This window comes from Chiloscyllium plagiosum, chromosome 3 (assembly GCF_004010195.1).
Source record: "Chiloscyllium plagiosum isolate BGI_BamShark_2017 chromosome 3, ASM401019v2, whole genome shotgun sequence".
NCBI lineage: Eukaryota > Metazoa > Chordata > Chondrichthyes > Orectolobiformes > Hemiscylliidae > Chiloscyllium > Chiloscyllium plagiosum.
In genome coordinates, this window is record NC_057712.1 from 7,471,102 (window position 1) to 7,490,957 (window position 19,856).

Sequence of the window (19,856 nt, forward strand, 5' to 3'; positions counted from 1 at the left end):
CACAGGAGATGGAAGAACACATTGGTACATAACTGCTTTCAATTCAAAACATCATTTTTATACAAAAAGACAAAACAACGTAAATATCATCTACATTGAGTTACCCAAGTTACTACTGTTCTTTTCCATTAGCAGTTTGTTTTTCCGTCAGTGACTGTATATACGTATTGTATACATTGGTCTCGAAATGGGAGACACAAGTTTCACTGACAATATTTATTATTTCTTGCAATAGGGTAGCAAGGAAGACAAGCAGGAGGCTGGAAGAACACAGCAAGCCAGGCAGCATCAGGAAGTGGAGATATCAACGTTTCCCAAAGAAGGGTTACACCCGAAACATTGACGTCTCCACCTCCTGATGCTGCCTGCCTTGATGTTTTCTTCCAGCCCTCTGCTTATCCACCTTGGATTCCAGCAACTGCAGATTTTTTTTTTGTCACTATAGGGTATTGAGTCTGTTCGGGGCTCTCTTTGGATCAATGCATACTTTTAAGCTTTCTGGGCTGGTTTTACTGCTACTTGCTGCTAATCTATTCTGTAGGATGTCACTCCCTTGATTATTTCCTTCTTTTTCAACTCTTGTCTTTCAGAGTGGCATCGAGAGCAGCTGGGACATTCCTCAGAGATGCTGAATTAATCACCAGCTTCAAGATGATAATCTTCTGGTCAAAAAAAAAAGGGTGTTTTTCTTTAAAACCTATTCCGCAGTCACTGGCTCAGTGTGCTCTGACATGCTGCAAATCTCTTTTGACACATTGAAGGTTACCAGTCCAAGCTGTAGACTTGTTCCAGATAAGTGGCATCTGCTTGTGGTCTTTAAACAAGCTCCTTATTCATGTTCCTGCTGGGGCTGGCAGAAACATCAGAGTCGAAAAGTGTAGTGCTGGAAAAGCGCAGCAGATCGGGCTGCATCCAAGGAGGAGGAGAGTCGACGTTTTAGGCATAAGCCCTTCATAAGGAATGTGATAGCAGAGACATCTGTCCTCTCAGCATGATTATGGTGCCATCATATGGTCTTCAGGTCACTTTTGAGGGCTTCATTTCGGAGATACTTAGTACTGTTTGTGAAGGTCATGATGTTGCATGGTGCACTAGTATCTAACTGATATTTTACGTAGACCTGATGTTCTCCTTCTGCAGCCCTCAATCCAACAGTTACACCTCAGCTAGTCTCACCTACCAACTTGATTAAACCATACAACAGATTGGCTCAAAGTGGCTTGGCATATTTTTCAGTCCCAGTGGTAATCCGGACCCAGGGGAAAGAGGGGACTGCAGATGCTGGAGATTAGAGTAGAGAGTATGGTGTTGGAAAAGCACAACAGGTCAGGCAGCGTCCGAGGAGCAGGAGAATCGACGTTTCGGGCATGAGCCCTTCATCAGGAATGAGGCTTGTGGGTCAGGGCTGAGAGATAAATGGGAGGGGGTGGGGTTAGGGGGAGGTAGCTGGGAAAGGGATAAGTGGATGAAGGTGGGGAAGAAGGTGATAGGTCAGAGGGAGCAATGATGGATGGTTCCAAAGGGTGGTGCTGAGTTGGAGGCTTGGCACTGCGATAATGCGGGGGGGGGAGGGGAAATGAGGAAGCTGTTGTAATCTACACCTACTAGTTCAGCTTCTCAGACATCAACTTGTGTGTAAAATGATTCTGTTTCTTGCAATGAGAACACTGCGTTGCCTACACTGCACAATAATTTCTTTTGCTTTGCATGATGTCCTCTGCAGTATTTCAATTCTGCCTTTTGCCTGTGATTAGCCTATTGTTTGTCCCTGGAGGATCTGTCAGCATTATCTGGCCCGTTCCGTCATGAATTTGATCTTGCTGATGATTCATATCATCAGTACTTCAGCACATCAGAGAAGGTTGCTCGATGATCCCTGGTATGGAGGGATTATCTTATGAGCAAAGGCTAATCATTTGGGGATTCTACTCACTGCAGTTTAGAAGAATGAGAGGTGATCTCATTGAAATATATCGGATTTTCAAAGGGTTTAACAGGATAAATGCTGAGAGCATGTTTCCCCTCACGGGAGATTCTAGATCTAGAGGGCAGAGTCTCAGAATAAAGAGGCTCAAATTTAAGACTGAGATAAGGAAGAATATCTTCTGAAGGTTGGGTCTTTGGACCTCCTTGTCACATAGAGCTATGGGGGCAGACTATTTGGATCTATAGAAGGCTCAGAAAGATATATTCTTGTTCAATAGGAAATCAAGGCATATAGGAAAATTGCAGGAAATGGATGTGAGGAATGTTGGATCAGCCATGATCCTATTGGATTGTAGACAGGCTCGAAGGGCTGGACAAGCTTCTCTTGTTCCTATTTCCTTTGGTCTTATTGGACTCCAGACAAAACTGACTTGTGTCATCTATCACAATGACCTACAGCTGCATAATTTTACTGTTCTGTTCTTTTGTAGTTACTTGGGGCCTCCTAAAGAGGGACCCTGTCCAAGTTGAGCAAAGAACCCCAGCGAAGTCAGGTTTACCCACCATGGTGTGAAGGGCAAAATGCTGTGTTTGGCCATCCTCTCCTGACCCTCTTGCTGCCCAGCTCTCAATCCCTCCCTTACTGCTCCCTCACCACTGACAGTTTCACATAGGCCAGACATATCATACTTTGTGTGGATTTAGTCTGGGCTTCAATCTCACTGTTACATCCTCCGACAACCTCTGCATCTGCCGATCCCTCACACTCGCCAGCCCCAACCTCAGCTCACATCACACCTGGACTCCATTTCCTCTTTCACAGCCCGAAGGATCACAGACCTTCCTCATAGACTCTTTGGACTACACTGAACCAAGCCATTTGGCTCAACTCTCTGTACCAATTCTGAACTACTCCAAGAACATAGTAATCCAATGCCCTCATAGTCTGACCTTTCTCGCACAATTGATCCCAACATGTCTGTGGTAGAGCTCCTTTTGATCATCCATCAAAACTGTGCACAGCTGCAACTTTGGTGTAAATGGAGAAAAGGGAATGTTCAACAAGACCTGGGTATCCTCGTGCACCAATCACCAAAGTAAACCTGCAGGTGTAGCAGGAGTACAGACTTTTGTATGGTTTATTTTCCACACAAGTCTCATGACACTATGTCAGTGTCCTTCTATTCTACTGTTGTTAGCATTGCCGCCTCACATTGCCAAGGATCTGGGTTCGATTCCCGCCTTGGGCAACTGTCTGTGTGGAGTTTGCACATTCTCCCTGTAGGTGAAAACAATGACTGCAGATGCTGGAAACCAGATTTTGGATTAGTGGTGCTGGAAGAGCACAGCAGTTCAGGCAGCACCCGAGGAGCAGCAATCTGCATGGGTTTCCTCCGGGTGCTCCAGTTTCCTCCCACAATCCAAAGATTTGCAGGTCAGGTGAATTGGCCAGGCTAAATTGCCCATTATGTAATTAGTCAGAGGGAAATGGGTCTGGGCGGGTTCCACTTTGGAGGGTCAGTGTGGACTTGTTGGGCCAAAGGGCCTGTTTCCACACTGTGGGAATCTAACTAATCTAAATCTAAACCTCCTACTAACTGCATCATTGCCATCTACTTTAGCCACTCGTGTGTAGTGGGAGGATTCTCATCACTTTAATTACTGACAAATTAGCTCTTTGCTCTAAGGGTCGCCTTTCCCCAATTCTGGATTCCAGTTTCTCTAAACGTACCACAATACTTTGCATTTTTAAAATGTCCCTTTTTAAGGGTTGCAAATTCTTGTTTGTAGGATAGGAGGTCAAATATAGACAGATCAAATAAATCGCATTTCTCAAACTAGCATCTGCCTGCTCAAACCTTCAACTTTAGTGCCATCTCATGGCTTCCTCACACCATTACATCTGCTATAGGAATGCAGACAGGGCAAAGAATTTAATTTTTAAAAATTATTTACTTGTGAGATGCGGCATGGAGGGCTAGCAAGCATTCACTGCCCATCCCCATTTGCCGAGAGGGTGGTAGCGAGCTGTGTTGTTGAAATGCAGCAGTACTCAGAGTATAGGGATGCCTACAGTGCTGTTGGGAAAGTTTCAAGATTTTGACCTTGAATGATGAAATAGTTCCTAAGTTAGATTGGTGTGTGGCTTGCAGGTGAACTTGCAGATGGTGCTGCCATAGATCTGCTGCCCTTGTCCTTCTGTGATGTGGAGGTGCCAGTGTAGGACTGGGGTGGGCAAAGTTAAAAATCACACGACAGCAGGTTATAGTTTATTTGGAAGTACAAGCTTTCGGAGCGCTGTTCTTTCATCAGGTAGCTATTGGGGCAGGATCACAAAACACAGAAAAGATCACAGCATCATGGAACACTGTTTGTTCAATATATTGAGACAATATATTTAACAAATCTAGATTGCTGTTAAGTCTTTCATCTTTTAGAATGTAGATGCAGGTTTCAGTTCATTAATATGTAAATCCCATCTGGAGATTGAGACTTAAAAAGTAGTTCTGGGATTTACATGCAAATGAACCGGTGAAGCGAGATATGGAGTAACAATAGGTGGGGATAGAAACCAAAGACAGAGGAGAGCGATTGGACAGACAAAGGAGTGGATAACGATCTGGCTGGGAGGGTGAATAGTTATTAATGGGGACTGTTAGCGACTAATAGCAGTTGCTTGTAACAGCAGACCATGTGATATCAAGGCCTGGTGTGTGGGGGTTGGAAAAAGGTGCCTCAAGCCCCAAGCTGAGGGCTCAATATTGAGACCAAAAGTCTCTAGCATTGCCAAACAAAAAATGAGGTGCTGTTCTTCCAGCTTGTGCTCAGCTTCACTGGAGCACTGCGGCAAGCCTGAGACAGAGATGTTGGCCAGGGAACGGAGTGGTGTGTTAAAGTGGCAGGCAACTGAAAACTCAGGGTCATTTTTTGTGGGCAGAACGTAGGTGTTCTACAAAATGGTCACCCAGTCTAAGCTTAGTTTCTCCAACGTGGAGGAGATCACATTGTGAACAGCGAATGGAATAATAGACGAGGTTGAGTGAAGTGCGGGTAAGGTGCCTGGAAGGAGTGTTTGGACCTTTGGATACTCAGGAGGAAGGAAGCAAATGGACAGGCGTTGGTCCTTGTGCATTTTGAGGCTGTACGACAGATGTTGAGAGTGGAGGAGGAGTGGACCAGGGTGTCCCAGATGGAACGGACCTGGGGAAGGGGGAGCGGGGGGGGGGGGGGGGGAGAAGGGGGAGGAGAGAGGGGGATGTGGGTCTGGTGGTGGCATCCCACTGAAGACAGCAGAAGTGGCAGCAAATGATCTTCTCCATGAGGATGTTGGTGGAATTAGGTGAGGACAAAGGGGGCTCTATCACTGTTGTGATTTCATAAATACATTAAGGACAAAAGGGTAATAGGGAGAGAATAGGGCCCCTTAAAAGATCAGCAAGGCAACCTTCGCAGGAGATGAGGGAGCTACTAAATGAGTATTTTGTATCAGTGTTTACTGCAGAGAAGGACATGGAAGATATAGAATGTGAAGAAATAGATAGTCACATCTTGAAAAATGTCCATATTTCAGAGATGGTAGTGCTGGATGTCTTAAAATGCACAAAAGTGGATAAATCCCCAGGAATTATCAGGTATATGCTAGAACTCTGTGGGAAGCTAGGGAAGTGATTGCTGGGCCTCTTATTGAGATATTTGGAACATCGATAGACATCGGTGAGGTGCCTGAAGATTGGAGGTCAGCTAACGTGGTGCCACTATTTAAGAAAGGTGGTAAGAAAAAGCAGAGAACTATCGACCAGTGAGCCTGACATCAGTGGTGGGCAGGTTATTGGAGGGAATCCTAAGGGACAGGATTTACATGCATTTTGATAGGCAAGGACTAAATAGGGATAGTCAACATGGCTTTGTGCTTGGAAAATCACATCTCACAAAGTGATTGAGTTTTTTGAAGAAGATTGATGAGGGCAGAGTGGTGGATGTGATCTATATGGACTTCAGTAAGATTTTCGACAAGATTCCCATGGGAGACTGGTTAACAAGGTTAGATCACATAGAATACAAAGAGAACAGGTCATTTTGATACAAAACTGCCTAGAAAGTAGAATATAGAGGATGGTAGGGGAGGGATGCTTTTCAGCTTGAAGGCCTGTGACCAGAGGTGTGCCACAAAGATCAGTGCTGGGTCCACTGCTTTTCGTCATTTATATAAATAATCTGGATGTGAACATACGAGGTATAGTTGGTAAGTTTGCAGATGACACGAAAATTGAAGGTGTAGTGGATAGCAAAGGAGGTTACCTCAGACTACAACAGGATTTTGATCAGATGGGCCAATGGGCTGAGGAGTGGCAGATAGAGTTTATTTTAGATAAATATGAGGTGATGCATTTTGGGGAAGCAAATCTTATTTGGACTTGTACACTTAACAGTAAGGTCCTGGGGAGTGTTGTTGAACAAAGGGACCTTGGAGTGCATGTTCATAGCTCCTTGAAAGTGGAGTCATAGGTAGATAGGATAGTGAAGAAAGCGTTTGGTATGCTTTCCTTTATTGGTCAGAGTATTGAGTACAGGAGTTGGGAGGTCATGTTGTGGCTGTACAGGACATTGGTTAGGCCACTGTTGGAATATTGCGTGCAATTCTGGTCTCCTTCCTATCGGAAAGATGTTGTGAAACTTGAAAGGGTTCAAAAAAGATTAACAAGAACGTTGCCAGGGTTAGAGTGTTTGAACTATAGGGAGAGGCTGAAGAGGCTGGGGCTGTTTTCCCTTGAGTGTTGGAGGCTGAGGGGTGACCTCAAAAGTTTATAAAATCATGTGGGGCATGGTAAATAGGCAATGGCTTTTCCCTGGGGTGGGAAGTCCAGATCTGGAGGACATAGGTTTAAGGTGGGAGGGGAAAGATAGAAAAGGGGCAACTTTTTCCTTGCAGAGGGTGGTGTGTGTATGGAATGAGTTGCCAGAGGAAGTGGTGGAGGCAGGTACAAATGCAATATTTAAAAGAAGTTTGGATGGGTATATGAACAGGAAGGGTCAGAAGGATATGGGCTAAGTGCTGTCAAATGGAACTAGATTTATTGAGGATATCGGGTCTGTTTATGTGCTGTACATCTCTCTAACGTCTGAGAGGGAAGAGAGGGGCTAATGGTTAAAGTGTGGGAAATCCAGCTGAGGGCCCTGTCAACAACAATGCTGGGAAATCCTCAGTTGAGGAAGAAGGTGGACATTTCAGAGGCCCTTTGTCCAAGTTGGCATCATCAGAACATATGCGACGGAGACAGAGGAACTGGGAGAATGAAACAAAATCTATACAGGAAGCAGGGTGTCATGGTGGTGTCATCGTTGTAGTGACTAGGTTTTAGAAACGTGAATCAGCTCCCCCTTTTTGTGAATCCCCTATCAGCCAGTCACAACAAATATTGTCATTTCCTTCACAGCACGGATCACATTTCAATGAAAATAACGGGCTCATCAAAATGAGGAACCAATCACAAGGTTTTCCTGGGTAACTACTAACCCAGACAAAAAAACCCCCAGACACCAAGCACACACATAATTCAGGGAGCAAATTGAGAAATGAGAGATTGTCAGTACAGGGAGGAAGGGTAAAAGCAATACAGTTTAAAAGTGCTTCGACTTTTTGAGGTGCTGGATTTTGCCCGAGGCCATGGTTGTTTAATGCTTGGCTTGTATCCCCAACATTAGCTGAGTCAGTAGATAACTTTGGAAACAAAATATAGAGCCAGGTAAAGGCCATTCAGCCCACAAGCCTGCTCTGCTATTCAACATGATCCTGGTTGATCAAACTCAGTTCCCTGTTCCTGCTTTCTCCCCATATAATTTGATCCCTTTAATCCTAAAATCCATATCCAAAACTACACTGAATTGCCCAACATGGAAATCTTCAATGTTTTGGCCTCAACAGTTTCCTGTGGCAGAGATTTCCACAGGTTCACTACTCATTTCTTCTCATCTGTGTCCTAGAAGATCATCTCCTTATCCTGTAACCCACTGAGCGAAAGTGATGAGTGCAGATGCTGGAGATTAGAGCCAAGAGTGTGGTGCTGGAAAAGCACAGCAGGTCAGGCAGCATCCGAGGAGCAAGAAATCCACATTTTGAGCAAAAGCCCTTCATCAGCCCTTCATCTCTGGCCACTGAAATTATCCTTCCTACAACTACCCTCTCAAATCTAGTTCAAATTTTATAGATTTCTAAGAGACCTCATCATTCTTCTAAAGTCTAGTTAATATAATCGAAATGATCCAGTCTCTCTCCAGATAACAGCCCCACCATCCCAGGAATCAGTCTGGTAAGCCATCGCTGCACCCTCTCAATAGTCAGAACATCCTTCCTCAGATAAAGAGGCCAAAGCTGTACACAATACTCCAGGCGTAGTCTTACCAATGCCCTGTATAATTGTGGCAAGACATCCCTATACTTGTTATGAAGGCCAATATACAATTTGCCTTCTCACCACCTGCTGTGCCTACAAATGTTTACTTTCAGCAAATGGTTGCCCTCCAAAATTTGCTTTTTCACTGGGTACTGTCTTCCAACATGAGAAGAAAACAGAGGGAGAGAGGAAGAGAGACTGAGACAGAGGCTTCCAAATTCTGCTATTATGAGGCATAATTTCTTCTCTCTGCTCCTCAAAAACAGCTACTGAAATATGATTTGTTTGAATGTCCTAAAATCTGATTTCATTGTCTGGCTAACCGACAGGCAAATCATTCAGAATGATACAATCCTTCAACTGCAGAACAGGCCATTCAGCCCATCACTTCCACACTGACCTTCCAAACAGCATCTCACCCAAACCCACCATATCCCAGTTAAGAATGAACCACACGGTTGTGGATCTGGAGGTCATATGTAGGCCAACCAGGTACAGGCTGTAGTTTCCTTCTCTAAAAGACACTTGTGAACCAGATAGATTTTTCTGACAATAAAGCCACAGTTCCAAGGTCATTATTTATTCACCTAATTCTATATGTTTAAATCAAATATAAACTATCAGGATTTGAACCCTGGTCCCCCAAAACATTACCTCAGACTCTAGCAATAAAACCAACAGGCCATCACATCCCATACAAATGCTGGTCTAGCCAAATAATGGCCAAACTCCACAAAAGAGTGCACAAACGCAATGCCAATTCACCAGGGGGCTGTCTAGGGACATAGCTTATCTAAACAGGGCTAGAATTCCAGTATTTGATGCACATTGAGCCTACACGCTCTAGTGACTGAATTGTGGGCTGCACCTAGTTCATGCTGGGACATGATAATCTCTGGAACAAAGTGCTCTACATCTAAGAGAGGATAGCTCCAATTCTCACTTGCTTGTCCTATCGAAAATGGTAAGCCTTCTTTCTCAAAGCAAGGTCAAAATCTCAGTCATCACATTGCAATTTGCAGATAAATACTTTGAGTTCTTTTTTTAATTCTCTATTTTTTAAATCATTCACCCTTTCTCACCATAAATTTTCAAAATGGTGCAAAACAAGTAAACACTTTTGGTATAAAAAGAATATTTCAATAACTTTATGACTTTTTCTACACCAAAAGCACTGCAGTGTAACTCAGTGTATAGTGTCAAAGACATCTCATCAGATTCTATTTTTCTAACAGAATCAATACGCTTTGCCAAGAAAATGGTTACAGGTTTCCAAATACCTTGTTAGGTGGCATAAGTACAGCTATTTTAAACTAACCTTCTCATTAACAGAGTGGAAAATTGCTTTTGATCATTAATTTCATAAGTAGATTCAAATTGTAGAGGATGAGAACCTTTACATTTATAGAAGCAGGCCATTTGGTTCATCAAGTCCACACTGACCTTCTGAAGAGCATCCCATCCCACCAAATCTCTGCAACCTTGCAACTCCCATGGCTAATCCACCTCTCCTGCACATCTTTGGACTGTGGGAGGAAACCGGAGCACCCAGAGAAACTCCACACACAGTTGCCCAAGGCTGGAGTCGAACCCTTGTCCCTGGCTGTGAGTCAGCAGTGCTAACCACTGAGCCACCATGCTGTCAAATGCATTATAAAAATATTCTTCTTCACTTACCACTAACTGAACAACATCTTTGGGTTTGTGCTTTGCAGACTTGAAGGAGGCCAGTTGAGTGACAACAACAATTTGATACTCCACATGGCCTGACATCAGTTTGCCATGGATCTCCTGGTACTCTGGGACTGCCAAATCTACTCCAGTGTGCACATTCTGGATTGACCTGAATCAAAAACAAAAATTACAGGAAAAGGATTTGTTACTGAAAGCATTTCAATAAATGAGTCTCTCAAAGGCCTTGTAGCTATCTGACAATCCTACTTAACAAATGTCAATGGTACAGGTCATTCTGCTATAATGTGTGTCTCATCAGCACAAATTGACGATAATGCAATTGATGAATTTTGAACATAGTTTGCATTATCCAAACAAGCTACTGAATGGGTACAGTGATTTTCTATTAGCGGTTTTCCATAGCATGATTTCTATATCACAAGGTTGCAGTGGAACACAATTGTCCTGTTGTAGTAGAACATTTCTGTTACCCAAGTACCATAAAATGGAAATGTGGATAATCCTAGAACATTCTGAATTGAATCACGCTATTTGCATGAATTCCCCAACAGATGATAATGCTGCAATGTTAAACACAGTTGCTACCAAAAGTTAAAAATCACACAACACCAGGTTATAGCCCAACAAGTTTAATTGGACTCTAACCTGGTGTTGTGTGATTTTTAACTTTGTACACCCCAGTCCAACACAGGCATCTCCGAATCATGATTGCTACCAAAATGTATTCACAGTGTGAGAAAATGTTACTTGATTGAGAAAGCTAGAGCCATGCACCTGATAATTGGTATGACTTCTAAATAACTATCAAGAAACAACAAATGAGATATCTTGAGTCTCTACATTGTTCAATCTGAAATCCATGCTTGAATTAGGTGGCTGTATATTAGATGTCAATATTCTCTGAGTTAACACAATGGTGACAACTGTGTCAAGTCCATTACTGAATGATTCCAGCATTTCTCAAATCAATGCTAAAACCAGTTGTGGGCCCTACCCCTATTTTTACACTGGTATAGCCAGACCATTCAGTAAAAGGCTGCCACAACATCGAGGGATGAAGAACGTAAATGTACTGTAGTTAAGTTTGCAGATAACAAAATTAGGTGGGAAAGCAAGTGGTGAGGATGTCACAGATTTTCCAAAGATATATGGATAGGTTAAATGAGAATAGAGAAATGAATATTATTTAAATTGAGAGAGATATGCAGAAAGGTACAACATAGAGGGATTTGGGAGTCGTGGTCATTAAAACTCTCTCCATTCCCAATATCCTGGTTATTCTCTTCTGAACTATCTTCAGTTTAATAATATCCCTCCTATAAGAGGGCTACCAAAATGCACACAGAACTCCAGAAGAGACCTCACTAACATCCTTTGCAACCTCAACATGATGTCCCAACTCCAATACTCAAAGGTCTGAGTAATGAAGACAAGCATGCCAAACACCTTCTTAACCACCCTGTCTACCTATGGTGCAAATTTCATGTACCCAAACCCCTAGGTATTTCTGTTATACAACATTACCCAGTGCTTTGTAATTAATTGTATAAATCCTCCCCTTGTTTGTTTTGGCAAACACAATATCCCACCTTTATCCAAATTAAACTCCACCTGCCACTCCTCAGCCTACTGATCTAATTGATCAAGGTAACCTTCTTCACTGTCCACTACACCACCCATTTTGGTGTCATCTGCAAAGTTACTAACCATGCCTTCAATATTCTCATTTAAAATCATTTATGTAAGTGGCAAAAGTGGACCCAGTACTGATCCCTGAGGAACACGGCTGGTCACAGGCCTCCGGTCCAAAAAACAACCCTCCACCACCATCCTGTCTCCTACCATAAAGCTAATTTTTTATCCTATTGGCAAGCTCATCCTGAATCCCATGTGATCTAACTTTACTAAATAGTATACGATGCAGAACCTTGTCAAATGCTTTACTAAAGTCCAGGTTAAAAAATGTCTACTGTTCTGCCCTCAGTCTTTCTGGTTCCTTCATTAAAAAACTCAATCGACTTTGAGAGACACTATTCCCTTTGCACAAAACCATGCTGACTATCCTAATCAGTCCTTACCTCCCCAAATACATGTGAATCCTATCTTTCAGGATGTGTCAATTCTATGTATATGTAAATGTGAAAATTCCTACCATTTTTAGAGGAGACAGTAGGCAATCACTGAATAAGTATATCAAAGACTTTAACTATTCTTTTGGTATTTTATTCAATTAGCACAAAATTTGTTTTGCAAGTACCTAGCACCAGCCTTAAATAGTCCTAATTAGAGTATTATCCACCATACAACCTTATCACAATGTGGGTTGCAGTTAGGAAATGTCCCAATTACCCAACCATGATAAGCATTTATATAATCAACAGTACAAGTTGCTACACAACATTCCAATTAAATATGATGCCAAATGTTTCAGTGGGTGATAAGGACAGATAGCTTTGGTGAAAGGTAAAGGATTTAATGAGTATCTTAAAAGGAGTGTGAGATGGACGGGGTTAGAGTGGAAATTCCAGAGCTTAGATCACAAGCAACTGAGGGCATGCAGCCAATGGTGAAGTAAAAACCAAGGACAGATGAAGCCAGACTTGGACCAGTGCAAGTATCTCAGAAGGCTGTGGGGCTGGAGAAGATTACAGCAATGGGGAGATGGGGTAGGTGTAGGCTGTAAGGAAAAATTCAAAAGGAAAAATAAGAAATAGAACTTTAATAAGAGGATGCCGTCAGACTAGGAGCCAATGTAGGTCAGAGTGCAGGGTTGATGGGTGAACAGGACTGTTGTCAGTTAGGATGGGGGCAGGAGAGTTTTGATTGAGGCCAACTTTACAGAAAAGACAGCATAGGAAATGGTCAAGCCGAGAAACAATAAAACCTTATTATTCTACAAATCAAACAGCAATTCATCCTGTTACCAGCAACAGAGAGATTGCACACAGCAAAGAATACTGCTTTTTAAAAAAAAACTTATCATCTCCAGCAGTGAAACGAGCTACTATATTTTATCAGCAACATTATATTTCTTCATTGCAAAACTGAAAAGAAACCACACAGATCGATTTGGCTCCAAAGAACCGAGAGAGAATTGTTCAGGCCCGCAATGCTGTTCAACCTCCATCTTAAAGAACTGGTTAAATAAAGTGTATCCTTGTCTTAAATGCCAGCTGATTTAAAAAGTGCAAAATATTAGACTGAACAACTGCATTTCGAGAGGAGGCAAATGTAAGGTTTTATGTGGACACCCTGGTCCAGCAAATCTCGTGTCCACCTCAGAGTTCAGAGTAAAGACTGAGAGTCCAAGTTTGCTTTTTTAAATCCACTTTTCCAGCTAAACTCTCAGTGTGAACACAGAGTAAGTTGCTCTTGTTTAAAAGATCACCCCCTACTGCACCAGCGTGACATTTTCCAGCCTGTCTTCCCGAGGCCTTCGCGAGAATTACATTTTTTTTTGCGGCTGTCTTCCGCAATGATAACAAAACTGCGCCAGTTAATTCATTTCAGAGATAAGACCTCCCTAGCCCTCCCTTATCCTGCAGGACGTGAACCCCCAAGGTCCGCACTCCAGTTGCTCTGCCCTGAGCCGTGCTTGTAGTTTTAAGCTCAAGTGACAATACGGAAATATGTGAGAAACAGCTGAGAGCCCTAGGCAGGGGCAGCCGCGGAGTGAGTGGGGACATCTGACACCTCTCTCCCTGTCACACTGTGCTGTGGCTGCAGAAACCTCCCCTACCTGGAAGTGATGAGACCCTCAGGCATGTTTGTGGGAGCTGCCTGCACTCTCAGACTCGCTCACACAGAAAGAGAGAGAGAGAGACAGAGAGAGCTGGGTATCAGCGCAGAGAGACTTGTGACAGTCACGGGATTCAGAGAGAGAGAGTAGGCAGTGACTATCCCTCCCAGGGTCATACTCCAAACATTGCCCCAACAACTGCAAAAACCCATCGCAGATCTTTAAACCTCGATCAGAGATACTGATCGCGATCTCTCTCCCTCCCTCTCTCTGTGCCACGCCTGCAGACAATTAAAGCTCAGATTCGATGTTTCCCCGGATCTCCAGCTGATCCTGTTTGTAACAAAATATATTATCAACACGTAGTCGGCAGGATTCGAACCTGCGCGGGGAGACCCCAATGGATTTCTAGTCCATCGCCTTAACCACTCGGCCACGACTACTTGCGTGCATACTTTCTGCTACTGCCAATTCATTCACTTGCTCCTTGTCTGTTTTAAAATCACACAATACCAGGTTATTATCCAATAGTGGTGCCTCTAAACCTGTTGGACTTATAACCTGGTGGTTTATAACTTTGTACACCCCAATCCAACAAGGTGCCTTCAACTCATGACTTTTAAAACGTGTGTGCCACGTATTTTTAAACATAAATTTCATTGGTGTTGGTGAACACTATCTAAAACTAGGTAAAAACAATGACTGCAGATCTGGAATCCAGATTCTGGATTAGTGGCGCTGGAAGAGCACAGCAGTTCAGGCAGCATCCGAGGAGCAGCGAAATCGACGTTTCGGGCAAAAGCCCTTCATCAGGAATCATCAGAAATCCTGATGAAGGGCTTTTGCCCAAAACGTCGATTTCGCTGCTCCTTGGATCTGCTTGAACTGCTGTGCTCTTCCAGCACCACTAATCCACTATCTAAAACTAACACATGCACCGGCCAAATGTGGATTAGAAGGCTTTTTCTTCCAGACCCTGCTCTGAACTGAACCTCCTGTTCCATTCTGGTCTCTAAATTACTTTTAGTTTTGACAGAATTTTTGCACCGCACCAAGTTCCATTTTAAGGAGGAGAATACTGCAGATGCTGAAAGTCTGAAACCATAAAATTTTACAGTACAGAAGTAAGCCATTCGACCCATCTGGTATGTACCGGCTCCCAAAAGAGCCACCAGCTAGTCCCTCTCTCCAGCCCTTAAAATTCGTCACTTTCAAATGCATATACATCCAGCTCTCTTTTTAAACCTTCCATGGTATCCGCCTCCACCACTCTCTCAGACAGTGCATTCCAAATCCTAACAACTCTCTGAGTGAAGAGGTTTCTCCTCAACCAAGAACCAAAACATTATCTCTGACCTCTCGCAGATGTTGCCTGACCACTGAGCATTTCGAGCATTTTACTGTCTTTTTGTTTCAAATTTTATGAGGATGCTAGACTCAAATTCCAGAAACATAGGAGCACAGGGAGGCCATTCAGCCCCTCACGCCAGCTCTGCCATTCAACATGATCATGGCCTATCATTGAGCTGAACACCCTCATCTTGCACCCCCACTGTATCCTTGATCCTTTTAGCCACAAGAGCATGATCTATCTCCTTCTTGAAAACACATTTTCTGGTCAAATGTGAATGCAGAATACAGGGTTAAAGGCAGGATTCTTGGCAGTGTGGAGGAACAGAGAGATCTTGGCGTCCATGTCCATAGATCCTTCAAAGTTGCCATGTAAGTTGTTAGGGTTGTCAAGAAGGCATATGGTGTGTTGGCTTTTATTAGCAGGGAGATTGAGTTTAAGAGCCCTGCAGGTTATGCTGCAGCTGTGTAAAGCCCTGGTTAGACCACACTTGGAATATTGTGTTCAGTTTTGGTCGCCTCATTATAGGAAGGATGTGGAAGCTGTAGAGAGGGTGCAGAGGAGATTTCCCAGGATGCTGCCTGGACTGGAGGGCATGTCTTATCAAGAAAGACTGAGGGAGCTCGGGCTTTTCTCATTGGAGTGAAAAAGGATGAGAGATGACTTGATAGAGGTGCACAAGATGATGACTTTCTCCCAGGGCAGAAGTGGCTATCACGGGGGAGCAGAATTTTAAGGTGATTAGTGGAAGGTTTAGGGGAGATGTCAAAGGTAGGTTCTTTACACAGAGAGGGGTGGGTGCATGGAATGTACTGCCTGCAGTGGTAGTAGAGTCAGATACATTCGGGACATTTAAGCAACTCTTGGATAGGCACGTAGAAGTCAATACAATGAAGGGTTTGTAGGTTAATCTAATCTTAGAGTAGGATAAAAGGCCAGTACAACATCAAGGGCTGAAGGGCCTGTACTGTGCTGTCCTGTTCTATGTTCTATGTTTTGGGCTCAATGCCTTTCTGTGGTAGTGAATTCCATAGGCTCAACACTCTCTGCTGCCTCACCTTTAGAATTATATGAATATGTTAATACAATCATTTCTGCTGTAACATGGTAGCTCTGTTCTCGTGCAATCCCGTTATAAGAAAATCATGTAACAGCAGCACCATCTAAACTAGTTGGCTTGGCATCACATTATAACCAATACATGCTTTAAATGTTCACTCTATAGAAACAGTGGCACAAATTGGTTAATCGCGTTATAGTACATTTGCATTAATGAAACACACGTTATAGCAGAATGACCTGTATTGACGTTACTTATTCCCCCCAACAAAATGTATCAGCTTGCACTTTTATATAACTCAAATCAAGCCATTCAGCTCAACCAATTCCCATTGGATTTTATTTTGCACAAAAATCTCTTCCCATCTTTTGTTGGAACACTTCATTCTCCATCATTGAAAGAACAAACCTATTCCTTGAAAAGTCCAAGTCTGGCTGAAATAGAGGAATGAAGAGATCATGGTGTGCATCAAGAAAAGTTGGAGAAAGACGACAGGAAAGGCCAACCAAGAACTTAATTTCAAAGAGAAGATGGTGAGGACTGTGGATGCTGGAGTTCAGAGTCGAAAAGTGTGGAGCTGGAAAAGCACAGCCGATCAGGCACCATCTGAGGAGCAAGAGAATCAACATTTCTGGCATAAGCCTTTCATCAGGAATATCATCCCTTATACCCAAAACGTCGATTCTCCTACTCCTCGGATGCTGCCTGACCTGTTGTGCTTTTCCAGCACCACATCTTTCATCTCTTAATTTCTAAGAGGAGTGGAATTGGAATGTAGGGAGGGTTATCTTAAAATTGTATCAAAACTTGGTCAGACCATACTTAGAAAACTATTTCCAGTACCGGTCACTATATTATGTAAAGCATATGGAGGGACTTGCAAGGTTGCAGTGCATATTAACAAGAATTATATCAGAAATATGTAGGAAAGGAATTATATTAGGAAAAGATTAATAGGCTAGAGCTCTTTTCTCTCCATAAAGAAGGCTGAGAGGTGACCTTAATTGCTTTTCTAGCTTCTCTTTAAATGCCTCTAAACTATTCACTTTGACCACTCCCTATGGCAGCAGTTTCCACAGTTTTACTACTTTTTAAGTAAACAGTACCCCCGATTCCCAATTAGAATTCTTAGCATCTATGTTATATTGATCTAATTATGTTTTTCTTTACGAAATTTATTATTCTCTTTTTATCTACTGAATCCCAACCTCACACAATTCTAATAATATCTCACACATTGTGTTTCAAGCTAGGAGGTTTGCCCATCCTAAGTATATAAAAGTCACTCAGGCACATGTAGGACAATTAAAAGGATGACTGGAAGTCTCTGTAAGGTAGGTCTCTAACTTTTTCCGAGGAGAAGTTTGAAGCATGAAACTTTTAAAAAAATTTACATTAATTTTAGAATTTGGAATAGACCTGTAAAGAACACAGTGTAAAATCTTCTTCAAAGTCGAAAAATAACAGTTGGTAATCTAATGGATCAGAGGGTCATAGAGTCATACAGCACAGAAACAGACCCTTTGGTCCAACTTGTCCACACTGACCAGATATCGCAATCTAATCTAGTCCCATTTACCAGCATTTAGTCCATATCCCTCTAAATCCTTCCTATTATACCCATCCAGATGTTTTTTAAATTTTGTAATTGTACCAGCCTCCATCACTTACAGTGCCAGCTCATTCCATACATGCATCACCTTCTGCATTAAAAAGTTATCCCTCAGGTCCCTTTTAAATCTTTCCCGTCTCCCCTTAAACCCATACCCTCTTGCATTCTGGGTAATCCTCCAAGATGGAGGATGGAAAAAATTTCTGGCTGTAACAGGCTGCTCCTTCCTTGAGGTATTTTAGGTGTTGGAGGTGATTTCCTCGAATTCCAGGAGCAGCAATTACTGTTTTATATTGCTGTTGCATTGTTTTGGAACTTTGGAGGAAAAAAGAAGTCAAAATAACCGCAGTTTTGAAAGGGAGAAGAACAGACAAAGGAAGCACATGGTCAGGCTGTGCAGGAGAGAGAGAAAGAAACCCACATTGCAACTGACACAGCAATGAACCTGCACAGTTACTGCCTTTGCTGTTTGAAATCATGTATCGCTGGACATCGGAGTGCATCTGGGAAAATTAACAAACAGTGAAATTCACAATTAATCTTGGAGGAGCCTGTTTGGGAGAGGTCGCAGCACAGAAACAGAGAAGTGAATATTTTAAGTGTGGCCTTACAGTAAGTCTGCACTAATGAGTGGAGTGGGCTCTTTCTTGATTATATGTTATATCGAGAAAGGTCTCTTGATTAAACTTAAAAATATAAGCCATAATAATTAAGTTAGCCTGGAGCACTGTTTTGTAGAGGAATAAGACAGTGCTATTTTCTGGGCCTGTAGATTGAAAGAAGCAAATGTTGCCTTTAGTAGAGTGATGTGTTCTTCTTGTTGGATGTGGGAGTTTAGGGAGAGTTTATGTGTTACTGAGGACTATATTTGCAATAAATGCTGTTGGTTCTGAATCCTATCAGATTGAATGGATCAGTTGGAGAGACAGTTAGAGGCAATGAGGAATTTACAAGAGCAAGGGGATGTGATGGATGGCAGTTATAGGAAGGGAGAAAAGCTGCAGATACAGTCACATAGATGGGTTAACCCCAGGAAAGGTAAGAGAGGTAGGTAGGTAATGCAGGACTCTTCTGTGGCTATCCTCATTTCAAATAAATATGCTGTTTTGGAAAATGTAGGGGGTGATGGATTGTCAGGGGAATGTAGCATGAACAGCCAAGTTTCTAGTATTGAGACTGGCTCTAATGCAATGAGGGGTTCATAGGGTTCCAAGAGATCGATTGTGTTAGGGGACTCTCTAGTCCGAGGCACAGACAGATGTTTCTGTGGCCAGCAGCAAAAGATCAAAATGGTGTGTTGCCTCCCTGGTGCCAGGATCAAGGATGTCTCAGAGAGGGTGCAGAATGTTCTCAAGAGGGTGAGGGACCAGCAGGAGGTCATTGTACACATTGGAACCAATGACATAGGAAGGGAAAAGGTTGAGATTCTGAAGGGACAATATAGAGAGTTAGACTGGAATTTAAAAAGGAGGTCTTCCAGAAAAGTAATATCTGGATTACTCTCGGTGCTGCGAGCTAGTGAGGGTAGGAATAGGAAGATAGAGCAGATGAATGCATGGCTGAGGAGCTGGTGTATGGGAGAAGGATTCACATTTTTGGATCTTTGGAACCTCTTCTGGGGTAGAAGTGACCTGTACAAGAAGGACGGATTGCACCTGAACTGGAAGGGGACTAATATACTGGCAGGGAGATTTGCTTGAGCTGCTCAGGAGGATTTAAACTAGTAAGGTGGGGGGTTGGGACCCAGGGGGATAGTGAGGAAAGAGATCAATCTGAGACTGGTACAGTTGAGAACAGAAGTGAGTCACGAACAATCAGGGCAGGCAGGGACAAAGCAGAGAGCAAGGTAGGACTGATAGATTAATGCATTTCAATGCAAGATGCCTAACAGGGAAGGCAGATGAGGCCAGGCCATGGTTGGGAACGTGGAACTGGGATATCATAGCAATTACAGAAACATGGCTCAGGGATGGACAGGACTGGCAGCTTAATGTTCCAGGATACAAATGCTACAAGAAGGATAGAAAGGGAGGCAAGAGAGGAGGGGGAGTGATGTTTTTGATAAGGGATAGCATTACATA

At 42.9% G+C, this 19,856-nt stretch overlaps 1 protein-coding gene and 1 non-coding gene across 3 annotated transcripts in view; both read right to left on the minus strand.

The window, feature by feature from the left end:
• The window catches only part of hs1bp3 (HCLS1 binding protein 3), a 64,973-nt gene extending 51,086 nt beyond the window's left edge, over nucleotides 1–13,887 (minus strand). The window contains exons 1-2 of one of the 2 annotated variants that reach the window (XM_043676809.1): nucleotides 13,753–13,887; nucleotides 9,996–10,161 (exon numbers count right to left, since the gene is read on the minus strand). In XM_043676809.1, the coding sequence (XP_043532744.1) occupies nucleotides 9,996–10,161; nucleotides 13,753–13,778 (192 nt within the window). In that variant the 5' untranslated portion in view covers nucleotides 13,779–13,887. Of the gene's footprint in view, nucleotides 1–9,995; nucleotides 10,162–13,462; nucleotides 13,486–13,752 lie in introns of those variants that run through there. The other variant, XM_043676818.1, reaches the window with a different exon arrangement.
• Nucleotides 13,888–14,113: 226 nt separating this feature from the next.
• Nucleotides 14,114–14,195, minus strand: trnas-aga. Its single transcript has one exon. It is a non-coding gene; the product is annotated as a tRNA-Ser (tRNA).
• Nucleotides 14,196–19,856: the final 5,661 nt, after the last annotated feature.